The 13,076-nt window shown below is 51.0% G+C and overlaps 1 protein-coding gene across 1 annotated transcript in view; it reads left to right on the forward strand.

Moving 5' to 3' along the window:
- The window catches only part of URM1 (ubiquitin related modifier 1), a 19,331-nt gene that overhangs the window by 3,914 nt on the left and 2,341 nt on the right, over positions 1-13,076 (forward strand). Inside the window, exons 2-3 of the mRNA XM_008060651.2 lie at positions 817-887; positions 11,436-11,517. Coding sequence (XP_008058842.1) covers positions 817-887; positions 11,436-11,517 — 153 coding nt within the window. The remainder of the gene's footprint in view (positions 1-816; positions 888-11,435; positions 11,518-13,076) is intronic.

The following is a 13,076-nucleotide window of genomic DNA, read 5'->3' on the forward strand; positions in this document are numbered from 1 at the left end:
CGAGGCTGCGGTGGCCGGGAGCGGCCACTGCACTCCAGTTTGGGCGACTGAGTAAGACCCCAACTCAAAAAAAAAAAAAATTCCAGTTCAGCTCTTGCCTTCTGACCTTGGATAAGTCACTTAACCTCTTTAGGCTTTAGTCTGCTTCTTCATCAAATGGAACTGATCATGTCTGCCTCCTTCCCTTCTTCCCTGGGATTCCCTGAGGATAAAATGAGATCAGGAACATCTCATAAGTGGTGAGATGATGTGGGCCTTAGCGCCAAGCCTGGTGGACTCTGCCTCCAACACTGTGGTGTGCCTTCCAGGTCAGCAAGGGGGAGCATGGGCAAGGTCATCTCAAGCCCTCACCTGGCCAGAGGAAACTCTAAATGCACAGGGTCTTCTGGGTCCCTCATGGTGGCTTCTTGACATTTTAGCAGATGGAAAGACTAAGGCTTAAGAAGATTGAGTCATGTGCCTATGGCCTCCACATCAGGGAGAGGTGAAGCCTAGTTTCTACCTGGGAGTGGCAGCCCCAATGCCTGTGTTCTGCACCTGTATGCTGAGCTGCCTCTCAAGAACACAGAGGAGTAAAACCAATAGTCTACAAATTTGGGTACTTGATTATTAGTAAAAATTATCTACATCCCACTTGACCACATTATGAAGTCACATTTGAGAATTGGTCACGGGTCTGCAAGGCATTCCTGAAACTCAGTCTCTACATCTCCTGGGCTTCTACTAGCAGTCATATCCTCAGTTTTCCATTTCAGCAACCTCCTCCTATTTGCAGGAGCTCACCTGGCTGTCTTTTTCTCTGGCCCTCCTTTGCAGAGGCGGTGTGGAACTCTTGTTTGATGGCGTAAAGAAACATCAAGTCACCTTGCCTGGACAGGAGGAGCCCTGTGAGTACTGGCTTTCTAAGACCCTCTCAGGGAGCCATCTGGCAGTAGTGGCTCCGTGGGGAACACTCAGCCCTGTTCAGTTGGGAACAGGTGGCACTTCCCTGGCCAATGGGAAGAAGGAAGAGAAAATTACCAGTTTCTCTTCCCCATCTTCTCTGAGATCAATCAACTTTGTTGGAGGAAAGGGGTGTAGCTTATTCCTTATGTGAAGATTCTGTGTTCAGACAGGCTTGGGTTTGAAGCCCTCAGAACCTTAGGCTAGTCTTATCTTATTGCCTAGGCTGGAGTACAGTGGCACGCTTACGGCCACCACAGCCTCGACCTGCTGGGCTCAGGTGTTTCTTCTACTTCAGCTTTCCAAGTAGCTGGAACTACAGGCATGTACCACCACACCCGGCTAATTTTTTGATTTATTGTAGAGACGAGGTCTTGCCTAGTTGCCCAGGTTGGTCTCGAACCCCTAGGCTTAGGCAGTCCTCTTGCCTCCACCTCCCAAGGTGCTGTAATTACAGGGGCGAACCACCATGCTGCCTTCTATTATTATAATAAGACTGTAGAGAGAGGGTCTCATGAAGGAGGTAACCTTCACTGAGCATGAGATGATGCAGATGGACTTATATTACAATTAAAGGATTTAGATGAGAAGAAAAGTATCTAGCCAAAAGATTAGAGGAGGGAGGTTGACTAAGAGAGATAGTAGATTTTTTTTCCTTTGTTTATCCAAATACTTGTCAATCTTTCTTGAACAAATATATAGTGAGACTGGGCACAGTAGCTCACGCCTATAATTCCAGCATTTTGGGAAGCCAAGCTGGGAGGATGGCTTGAGACCAGGAGTTCAAGACCAACATGGGCAATATAGCAAGACCCCTTCTCTGCAAACAACAAAAAAATGAACCAAATGTAGTGGTACACACGTTGTAGTCCTAGCTACTTGGGAGGCTGAGGCAGAAGGATCGCTTGAGCCCAAGAATTTGAAGTTACTGTGAGCTATGATTATACCACTGCACTCCAGCCTGGGCAATAGTCTCTGTTTTTTAAAAGTATATTGCGTACCACCTGTGTGGCAGGCTACATACCAGTCACTGGGGAGACAGACATGAACAAGAGCCAACTTGCCTTCAGAGTGGGAGGTTTTAAAGAGTTAACCTGCAAATCTCTAGCTGAATAACTGTCTGTATGGCAGGGAGCGGTTAAGATCTTTTGCATTTGTACACGTCTGTAGTTCCAGTTACTTGGAAGGCTGAGGTGGAAGGATTGCCTGAAACCATCAGGTCAACGCTGCAGTGGCCCTGAGCATGCCACTGCACTCCAGCCTGGGCAATAGAGTAAGACTCTGACTCAAAAAAAAAAACATCTTTTGCAACCCTGGCCCTGGGTCCTAGCGAGTACAGAGTGCTCAGGGTGAGGATTCCATTCTCCACTCATGGATACTTCTGGGGAGAAGAGGGCACCAATCAAATGAGGAGGCAGGGGAATGAGGTTCCTGGAGGTGGGCAGCAGAAAATGGTCAAGTGAGGTTTGACAGGATTCTTCTGGAACTAGAAACACACCTGCATGTGTCAAACAATTGTCATTGCCCAAATTCACTGGCTGTCACACATCTCTGGCCCTTTCTGTGTCAGGGAATAATGGCAGGTAGGTCTGTCTGCCATACTGAAAAGCTAGGGGTACTTACGAGGCACAGGGCATTGCCTACTTTTGCTGGGTGCATCTGTGACTGGGGTTCAACGTCAGCATTGTGGAATTGTGTGTTCCTGGTGGGGAAGACCCAGAATTGATAAAAGTGACTGTTTATCAGTTTGACAGTTGGCCATGTAGTCTTGGGAGGGAACAGGGGTCTCCCAGGAGCCTCTCAAAGATTCTATCTCAAAGTCCTTTCCCAGAAGCTTATTAAAATATCACAAGTTATGATTTATTTCCTCTGGAGTTTACCTGACATGAAAGCCCACAAATTTTCAAAACTCCAGCCCCAGTTCATGCATTTATTTTATTTATTTATTTATTTATTTATTTATTTATTTATGTAGTTATTTATTTTGAGTTGGAGTCTCTCACTCTGTCATCCAGGCTAGAGTGCTTGACCTGCTGGGCTCAGGTGATCCTTCTGCCTTAGCTTTCCAGGTAGCTGGAACTACAGGCATGCACTACCATACCTGGCTAATTTTTTGATTTATTGTAGAGATGAGGTCTCACCAAGTTGCCCAGGCTCGTCTCGACAAAGTGTGGTCTCCCAAAGTTCTGGGATTATCGACATGAGCCACCACGCCGGGCCTTATTTTTTTTTAGTTTTTATATATTTTTGTGGAAACGAGATCTCACTGTGTTGCCTAGGCTGGGCTCATATTTCTGGGCTCAAGCATTCCTTCTACCTCAGCCTTCCTAAGTGCTGGGATTACAGGTTTGAGCCAGACCTTTATTCTTTTATGTAGTCGGCAATATTTTTGAGTGCCTCCTTTGTGCCATCACTGTACTAGTTCTTGGATATTCAGTGGTGAGCAAAACAGATGTGGTTCTTGCCCTAAGAGGATTAATAGTTTAGGCTAGGCTTGACACAGTGGCTCACGCCTGTAATCACACTTTGTGAGGCTGAGGCGGAAGGATCACTTGAGACCAGGAGTTAGAGACCAGTCTGTGCAACATACTGAGACCCTCTCTCTACAAATTTTGTTGTTGTTGTTGGAGTCTCACTCTGTCGCCCAGGCTGGAGGGCAGTGGCATGCTCATAGCCACCACAACCTCAACCCGCTGGGTTCAGGCAATCCTTCCACCTCAGCTTTCCAAATAGCTGGAACTACAAGTGTGCGCTACCATGCCCTGCTAATTTTTTGATTTATTGTAGAGGCGAGTTCTCACCAAGTTGCCTAGGCTTATCCCAAACCCCTGAGCTTAGGCAGTCCTCTCACCTCGGCCTCCCAAAGTGTTGGGATTACAGGCTTAAGCCACTGTGCCCAGCCTACAAAAAACGTTTTAAATTAGCTAGACATGGTGGCACATGCCTATTGTGCTAGCTATTTAAGAGGTGAAAAATGCCGGGCACAGTGGCTCATGCCTATAATTCCAGCACTTTGGGAGGCAGAGGTGAGAGGATTGCCTGAGCCCACAGGTTCGAAACTAGCCTGGGCAACTTGGCGAGACCTTGACCCTACAATAAATCAGAAAATTGGCCAGGTGTGGTGGCACGTGCCTGTAGTTCCAGCTACTTGGAAGGCTGAGGCAGAAGGATCGCCTGAGCCAAATGGGCCAAGGCTACAGTGGCCATGAGCATGCCAATGTACTCTAGCCTGGGTAACAGAGTGAAACTCCTACTCAAAGAAAAAAAAGAAGTGAAATAGGAGGATCACTGGAGGTTCACTGAAGCCTAGGAGTTCAAGGCTACAGTGAGCTAGATCATGCCACTGCACTCCAACATGGACAAGAGGGAGAGACCCTTATCTCTTAAAAATAAAAGGTGGAAACCAAAACACAAGAGATATTAGCTGTCTCACCCCAAGTCATACAGTTGTTTTTTTTGTTTTTTGGTTTTTTTTTGAGTTGTAGTCTCACTCGGTCGCCCAGACTGGAGTGCGTGGCCGCTCCCGGCCACCACAGCCTCGACCTGCTGGGCTCCGGCGATCCTTCTGCCTCAGCCTTCCGAGTTGCCGGAATTATAGGCATGCGCTACCACGCCCGGCTGATTTTTTTGATTATTGTAGAGATGAGGTCTCGCCAAGTTGCCTAGGCGGGTCTCGAACCCGCGGGCTCAGGCAGTTCACTCACCTCAGCCTCCCAAAGGCGTGGGATTACAGGCTGAGCCACTGAGCCCGGCTTCATACAGTTATTTAAATAGCAGAACTGAGACTGGGCTCAGTGGCTCAGCCTGTAATCCCAGCACATTGTGAAACCAAGGTGAGTGGATTGCCTGAGTCTGCAGGTTCAAGACCAACCTGGGCAACTTGGCAAGACCTCATCTCTACAATAAAAAAATTAAAAACTAGCCAGGCATGGTAGCACACACTTGTAGTTCCAGCTACTTGAAAGGCTGAGGTGGAAAGATCACCAGAGCCCAGCAAGTCAATGCTGGGGTGGCTGTGAGTGTGCCACTGCACTCCAGCCTGGGTGACAGAGTGCAATTCCAACTAAAAAAAAAATTAAAATTAAATATATAAATAAATAAATAGCAGAACTGGAATTCAGAACCAGACTTCAGGGTCTCCAGAGTCCTGGCATTGTGCCACTAATGCGTAGCCATTATCAGGAGACTTCCTGAATCACCTAAGCAGTCTTTCACTCATAATGTAGTTTCTAGTTTTTACACTTTCATTCATTCATGCCTTCAGCAGTTACTTATTTCAACTTTCTTTCTAGGTAGGGTGGGGAGGCAGAGTCTTACTCCATTGCCTATCCTGGCGTGCTGGAGTGCACTGGAACGATCGTAGCTCACTGTGTAGCCTCAATTTCCTGGACTCAAATGATCCTCTGATCTTAGCCCCCCAAGTAGCGGGACTACAGGTGTGCACTACCATGCCCAGCTAATTTTTTTATATTTTATGGAGATGAGACCTCAATATGTTGCCCAGGCTGTTCTCAAGTGATCCTCCCCTTTGGCTTCCCAATGTGCTAGGATTACAGACATGAGCCACCACGCCCGATATATTTCACCTTTCACTTTTTTTTTTGAGTTGGAGTCTCACTCTGTCACCCAGACTGGAGCGCGTGGCATGCTCCCGGCCACCACAGGCTCCACCTGCTGGGCTCCGGCGATCCTTCCGCCTCAGCCTTCCAAGTAGCTGGAACTACTGGCATGCGCTATCACGCCCAGCTAATTTTTTAATTTTATTTTATTGTAGAGATGAGGTCTTGCCAAGTTGCCCAGGCGGGTCTTGAACCCGTGGGCTCAGGCAATCCACTCACCTCAGCCTCCCAAAGCGCTGGGATTACAGGCTAAGCCACTGAACCCGGCTTATTTCACCTTTCATAGTGACCCCAATAGATATTATCATGGCCACCAAACCTGAGAGGGAAAGAGAAGAAAAGAGAAGGAAGGACCCAAGACATGTCTAGAGTTATCCAAGTAGGGAAGCTGGACTAGGACTCAGGTTTTTGACTATCCTCCAGCTGCTGTTCAGGGGACAGGTGGGAGCCTGTCCCCACTCTGGGATGAATGGAAGGGAAGCAGGGGGGAAGGCAAGGTGGCCCCTTTACTCAGTCATTGAGTCATTGGCTATAGGTCTCTATTCCTGATTCCTATTTATGCCCTACTGTGCGCAGAGACACAGGTCACACAGCAGCCACAGAGCTGGTTGGCAGCTACCAGGCCTCACCCTGGCACATATGAGCCCAACAAGAGGGTGGTGCCTGGTGCTGCTAGGAGAGTCTTATTCTTCCCCCAAACCTGTGCCCAGATCTGTCGTCTGGCAGTCTTCTCAGCCCAACGGCTGCCACTTGGCCAAGCAGGTATTAGAAGTTCCAGCAGAGATTATAGCAGCCAAAAAACGGTGGATCATGACATGTCTCACAAACAAGGGGACCCGTGGATACTGGGCCAGAGGAGAGCTTCGAACTAGCCGCCTTGGGAGAGGAGGATGGGTAAGGCCAGAGTATGAGACTACAAGAGAGCTGGAGCCTTGGCATGTATAGTTGCAAGTCAGTTATTTCTGTGGGCCTCTTTTTTTCCCCATCTGTAAAATGGAAGACTGGCGTCTTTATACTTATTGAGTTGGTTGTCTGGCACCTGCAGTTTGAGATGTTGCTTCAAGATCTGAGTATCTGCAATTCTGTGAAGCAAGATGTATGACCCAGTGAGAAGTCATGTGTGTAGAGGGATGTCTTAACAACGCTCTTGATGAAACAGGCCATCTCGTTGCCTGACATGGGTCGCTAGGATAGGCACCCACCAGCTTAGGGCATTGCAGCTGCTGAAAACTGGCCCCTGTGACTCGAGGCCCCCAGCCCTGGCCCTGGGAAGAGACAGGACTGCCTCACCTGTCCCTGTCCCTCTCCCTCTGCCCTGCCATTGTGCCTTCTCTGCCTGTTCCACTCACTTAGAGGATGGCTGGTGCGGGAAGGCAGGAGCTGTGGCGAGCTGTGGTGCTCCTGGGCTCTTTAAACTGCTTAGCATGCATTTCACAGCCTCTCTGGGGCCAGCTGTTCCTTTCTCTGCTCTCGGGGCCTGTTTGCTGATCCCCTCGCCACTACCCTCCTCCCCCCCCCCCCAAGTCCCTGTGCAAAATTGCTTTTGAAAAGCTCCACTTTCTGCTTAATTAAACAATGAGGAGCGTCCCTGCGCACATCTGTAAACCTCCTTCTGAGGCCAGTTTAGCCCACAAACTGCTCCATTCTTACCCCATTCACTTGTAAATGGCCCCTCTGATGTTCCCTCCACCCTCTCCTCTTCTGCTCCCCCATGCCAGCCCTTTCTTCTCCCTTTCAGCTGAGGCCTAGGTTGGCCTCCCAGAAGAGCTGTCTTGGAGCCTGGTGGACTTGGGGACGGGACCATTTAGCCAATGGAAGAGAAGATTCAGGGGATCAGTCTCTCCCCAGTCGGAAGGGCCTGAAGGGCCATCATGGAGAAGGGGGGACACATTTATTGGCATGGTCCATGTGGACCAGCCAGGCCCGGGGGTGGGGTGGCAGGAAGAAAAGAGCCCTTAGCAATCAGAGCTGCCCACAGAGGAGGTGACCTCCTGTCCCTGGATGTGTTCCAAGAAGGGTGGCTGAGGAGCTGTTTCAATAGGCCTTGGAGCTGGGCTGGACATTCATGGGGGCCCTGCCACAGTGGGCAGTCAGTGTCCCCCAGGCAAGGACAGATCCACTGGGGCGAGAGATTCTGGTGGGAGCTCTTATTGGTGCTTTCTAAGATGGGCATGCCATGGCACCCCATTGCAGAAGCCTTTAGGAAAAGGTCCTGACAGCCCAGAGGACGATGATTCCAAGCCACTGTGGGATTACAGCTCAGAGCACCCATCTGTGCAGCTCATCCTGGGTGACACTGGGCTGTGCCTGCTGCTAGCATCGTGCCTCACTTAACCCTTTGAAGTCTGGGTTATTATCCCCATTCATCAGAGGATGACACTGAGACTTAGAGAGGTAAAGTGACTTTCTGACCAAGGCCATCTAGCACACAGCCCAGGGCCTCCGGCTCCAGAATCTGAACTCTGAACCACCGCAGAAAAGCACTCTCGTCACCTGCTCTGCCCTAGATGGCTCCCCAAGGCTCCCTGCACTGGAACCCTAGTATTAAGGTGCCCATCTCTGTCCTCTGGTTCTGCATGCCCTCTGGTTCTGGTGCTGTAGCACCCACGACCTCAATGTGATTCCTGACAGCTTGTGTGTCTGGTACCCCCTCACCACTCTCCCATTCCCCTGTTCTCTTTCTGGCTTCTGATGGGAAGGTCCTGGATTCCACAGAAGACCCCAGCAAGTCCCAGCATTGTCTGATTAGTGGTTGTCTGGACCCCACCCCACAAAGCTGGGGTGCCCGACCACAGGGCAGAGTGTGTGCAAACCTAGGACATCAGAGGGTGCAAAGGATATGGGCTCTTCTCCTGAATCCTGGAGCAATGCCAGGCACAGGGCTGAGAACTTTATATGGATCATTTTTGTCTGATCCTACAGCCTTATAAAGCCGACTCAGGAAAGCTGAGGCTCAGAGGATTTCTTACCAGAGGTCACAGCCAGGAAGTGATGGGGCCCAAGTCAGAACCAGGGCTGTCTGACTCCAGAGTCCATGCTTGTCACCTGTTCCTCCCCACTTCCTCCCTCCACAGCTGTCCATGTGTTAAGCACACATCTCAGAGTTCTGTTTGCAATGGCAGTGGTGATGCTATACATTTGAGCCAAATTGTGACTCAAGTGTCAAGGTAGGGGGCATAGGAGCACAGGACTGAGCAGCGGAGCTTGGAGCAGGCTCTTTTTCAAGGCCTGTGGGCCCTGCCTGCTCTGGGCCCATTTCATGCTGTGCTTCTTGCCTTCTCTGTTCTGCCACCTTGAACCTGCCAATTCCATCCTGCCCCAGGCTTTCCCATATACTCTTCTGCCCAGAACGTTTCTCATCCCACCCATCCCTTCAGACCTGAGCTTCAGTGTTTTAACACCCTCAGCAAGGCCTCTCCTGATTCCAGATGAAGGAGACAGCACTGATCACAATTGATTAAGCACTGTGTCTCCCTGCTGGTCCCTAGCTCCAAGAGGGTAGACTCTGAGTTTAGCTTCTCACCACCATCTCCCTAGCACCTGACCTATAGTAGCTGCTCAATAAATGTTTGTCTCTAAATGGTTGCCTGGGATCCCAGGAGAGAGACAACCCTCAGAAGGAGTGGGAAGGTGGAAGTGAGATTCCCCAGCCCCCATCTATCCCAGAGGCAGCCCCAAGCCACCAGCCACTGGCTTTGCTTAACCCTTCCTCCTCCCCTGGGCGCCTTTGGAAGCCGACCATCTGGCTTGGAGGCTATTTGCATTTTGTCTGGGCCTCAACAAGCCTAGCAAGATGTCCCTGGGGGTGTGTTTGAGGCCAGGCCTAGTGGCCCTTGCATCCTGCAAGGGGAGCCTGAGTTCTACCTCTCCCCACCCCCAAATCCGGGCATGGGGGAACAATACGGGTGGTGATGCAGTAGCCTCACCATGGTAACAGGCTATCAAAAATGTGGGCAGGCCTGGGTGGGGGCGGGCAGGGGAGGGAGGGAGTGACCTCAGCAAATAGGAGCATCATGATAAATGAGGCAGCACTGGGCAGCAGGCTCATCCCGCAGCCCATCCCCCTGGGACTCCATGATGGTACCATCACTTGGATGACCCCAACATGACCACAAGCCCTCTCCCTGCCCCCAAGCCTATCCAGCATGGAGCAGAAGTGCCTCCCTTGTGGAGACGCCGGGGCTGCTCCCAGATTGAGCCCTGGTCCCATGCAGGCCAGCCAGTGCCGTGAAGATGCAGCTGATGGTCCTCAGGCCAGGCACTGCCCAGCCCTCTCACTGAATCCACACACACAGACCCACCCCCGCCCGCCAGACTGGCTGATGGATGTGTCAGACCCGGCGGCTCTATCGAGCGACCATAAGATGTATGGGCTGGCGGCCCACCAGACAAGATGGAGGCTGAGGGGATTCAGAGCCAAGGGGAAGCCTCGGAACCCTCAGGAAGGAACCCAGCCAGGAGTCCACATGGGCGACAGCAAATTGGAGGCCGCACTTGCCCATGCCCTGCCCGCTCCAGGGCCTGGGAAGACTCTGGTCTGCTTTGTTAAAAGGAGGAATTCCGACAGAAAGGCAGTAGTCTCAGTGCCTGGACACTGCCCATGTCCTGTGCTTGCTGGCGTTGGATCCAGGCAAGTTGCACAGAGCAGAGTGGCCCAGTCCATCCAAGCTGCAGGCCTGGCAGAGCAAAAGGGCACACAGGCCAGGGAGCGTGCCTTAGCATCCTGCCTGAGGTAGGCTGTGTGTGCACTGCAAGCCCCGGTCAGGGCAGAACTAAGCCTCCCAGTGTCCAGGCAGGAAAACCAAGGCACTGTCTGGGCCTTCTCCAGCTTGACCCTGAGCTTTGTCTCTGGCTCAGATTCAGGAGCAGACCCCTCTGAGACACAGACTCCGGATAGTGGGGGGTTAACCCCAAGGCCCCCCCCCCCCGCTAGTTTCCCAGAGACTAGTTGTCTCCCTAGGACTTTGATCCTCAAGTCATGTCAGAGAGAGAAGAGCTCGGGCAGTCTCAGGAGAGTGGTCTATTTGAGGAAGTTTGTTGAGAGTCATAGGTTTCCAAGAGTTTATAGAGCCAGACTCTAGTTTGCCGTGGCCTGGTACTGCTGCCCCTAGGAAAGAAGAGGTGACCTTGGGGACAGGTTCCTCTGAGCCTCCACATAATGTAGACTGTTGGCTCTCCCAGAACCACAAGGAGACAGGTCATAATGCTAACTAAGCAAGAGCGGCCCTTTTGGCCCTTTCGACCCTGAACCTCCTGCCTCTTCAGGGTGGCTGCCCTGGCTTGAAGGGCTCTGGAAGGGGGGTGGGATGGCGGGGGCGGTGAAGCAGTCATTTGTCAGCGACCCTGGCTGGTGAAGGATCCTTTCCCTCTGCCAGAGGAAATTAACTGATGTTATCGGCTCTGCAATTGTTTTTCTCCCTTCACAAAGGGAAATATATGCAGACCCCATCAAGAGCAAAGAGTCCTTCCCATCTGGGACTGGCTGGAGAGATAAAGGTGGAGGGGGCTCTTCAGGGCCTTCTCAGAAGTCCAGCTGTGGCAGTTTCAAACTGGCTTCCAGGAGTGTAGCTGGGGGTCTGTCCCCCAACCCTTTAGACGTGACAGTTCCTCCTGTCTGCCTTGAGTCGCCCTACTATAGGTTAATGCCTATTGCCTGTTGTTCGGGACTACAGCAGTGCCAGGTGCTGCTTTCTCTGAAGATCTCTCTTATGTGTCATGGGCCTCTCCCAATCCATTTCCTCAACCTGGGAATCCACAAGCTCATGGACCCTCGTAGCCTGGGCCCTCTGAACTCTGCGTGTATTGCCTTCTGGGTCAGGCAAGTCTCTGAGGACTTGGGTTTGACTATAGTTTCTTCTGTGCTTTCTCCTCCAGGGGACATCCGGAACCTCCTGGTCTGGATCAAGAATAATTTGCTGCAAGAGCGGACCGAGTTGTTCATCCAGGGAGACACCGTGTAAGTCCCTCCCCTCCCTTCCTGGAAGAGGGTGGAGGGAGGGACGGATGTTTGAGCTCCTCCTCTTGGGGGTTCAGCCTAGCCTTCTCTGAGCCCTGTTCTCCCCCTCCCCCCAACTTCTCTTAGGAAAGAGCTTCAGTCCAGCTCTGTCTGAGGTCTCTTTTCAGCTTTCTTGCTACCAAAACTGGACTACTAGAGATTTTTTAAAATCCCAGATGAAAGGAATCTGGTGAATTTCTCAGAAAACTTGGATTCCACCTTCTGATGCCATAAACTTGCTGTGGAACCTTAGGCGAGTTACTCTTTCCATACAGAAAGTGTTGAGAAAAAGATGCTACCAAAGGCCGTTTTCATCCCTCAACTCTCTTGGACAGTGCTCTCCTGTACAACTTTCTACAGTGATAGAAATGTTCTTCATCTGTGCTGTCCAACATGGTAGCCACTAGTCATGTGGGACTGTTGCGCCCTTGAAATATGGCTCCTAGCCGGGCTCGGTGCCTCAACCTGTAGTCCCGTGCCTTTGAGAGGCTGAGGTGAGTGGATTGCTTGAACCCGTGGGTCGAGACCTGCCTGGGCAACTTGGCGAGACCTCATCTCTACAATAAATAAAAAAAAATTAGCCGGGCGTGGTAGCGCACGCCTGTAGTTCCAGCTACTTGGAAGGCTGAGGTGGAAGGATCACCAGAGCCCAGCAGGTCGAGGCTGCGGTGGCCAGGAGCGGCCACTGCACTCTAGTGTGGGTGACAGAGTGAGACTCCAACTCAAAAAAAAAAAAGAAATGTGGCTCCTGAAATGTTCCTCAGTTCAGCTGAGGAACTAAATATTCTATTTCACTTCATTGTAATTTAAATCACCTCACATGGCTAGTAGATGCAGTCTGGGACAGCACAGGCCTAGGATTCCAGAGGTCATTGACTTCGTGTATACACACGCGCGCAGTGGGGACAACCTATAGAAGCCTCCGAGCCTGGCCCAGCCTCCTAGCAAAGCACGAAGTTCCATGTGTCAAGATGTCATTTTACTTGTTTTTGTTTGTTTGTTTTGTTTTGTTTTTTGAGTCAGGGTCTCATTCTGTTGCTCAGGCTAGAGTGCAGCAGCATAATCACAACTTGCTGCAGCCTCAGCTTCCTGGGCTCAAGCAATCTTTCTACCTCAGCCTCCTAAGTAGCTGGGACTATAAGCACACGGCACCATCCCCAGTTAATTTTTAATTTTTTTTATAAAGATGGAGGTCTTGCTATATTGTGTAGTCTGGGCTCAAACTCCCGGGCTCAAGCAATCTTCCCATCTCAGCTTTCCAAAGGGGCTGGGATTATAGGCATGAGTCACTGTTCTCAGCCCACTTTACTTTTTTTGGGGGGGCGGGGTTTGGGGTCTCACTCTATCATGCAGGCTGGAATGCAGTGGCACAATCAAGCTCACCACAGCCTCTTCTTCCTGGGCTCGGGATTCTCCTGCTTCAGCCTCCCAGTAGCTGGGATTACAGGCTCATGCTACTACTTCTAGCTAAGTGTGTGTGTGTGTGTGTGTGTGTGTGTGTGTGTGTGTGTGTGTGTGTG

The sequence above is a fragment of the Carlito syrichta genome, unplaced genomic scaffold (genome assembly GCF_000164805.1).
Source record: "Carlito syrichta isolate Samal-C Ts95f unplaced genomic scaffold, Tarsius_syrichta-2.0.1 Scaffold304686, whole genome shotgun sequence".
NCBI lineage: Eukaryota > Metazoa > Chordata > Mammalia > Primates > Tarsiidae > Carlito > Carlito syrichta.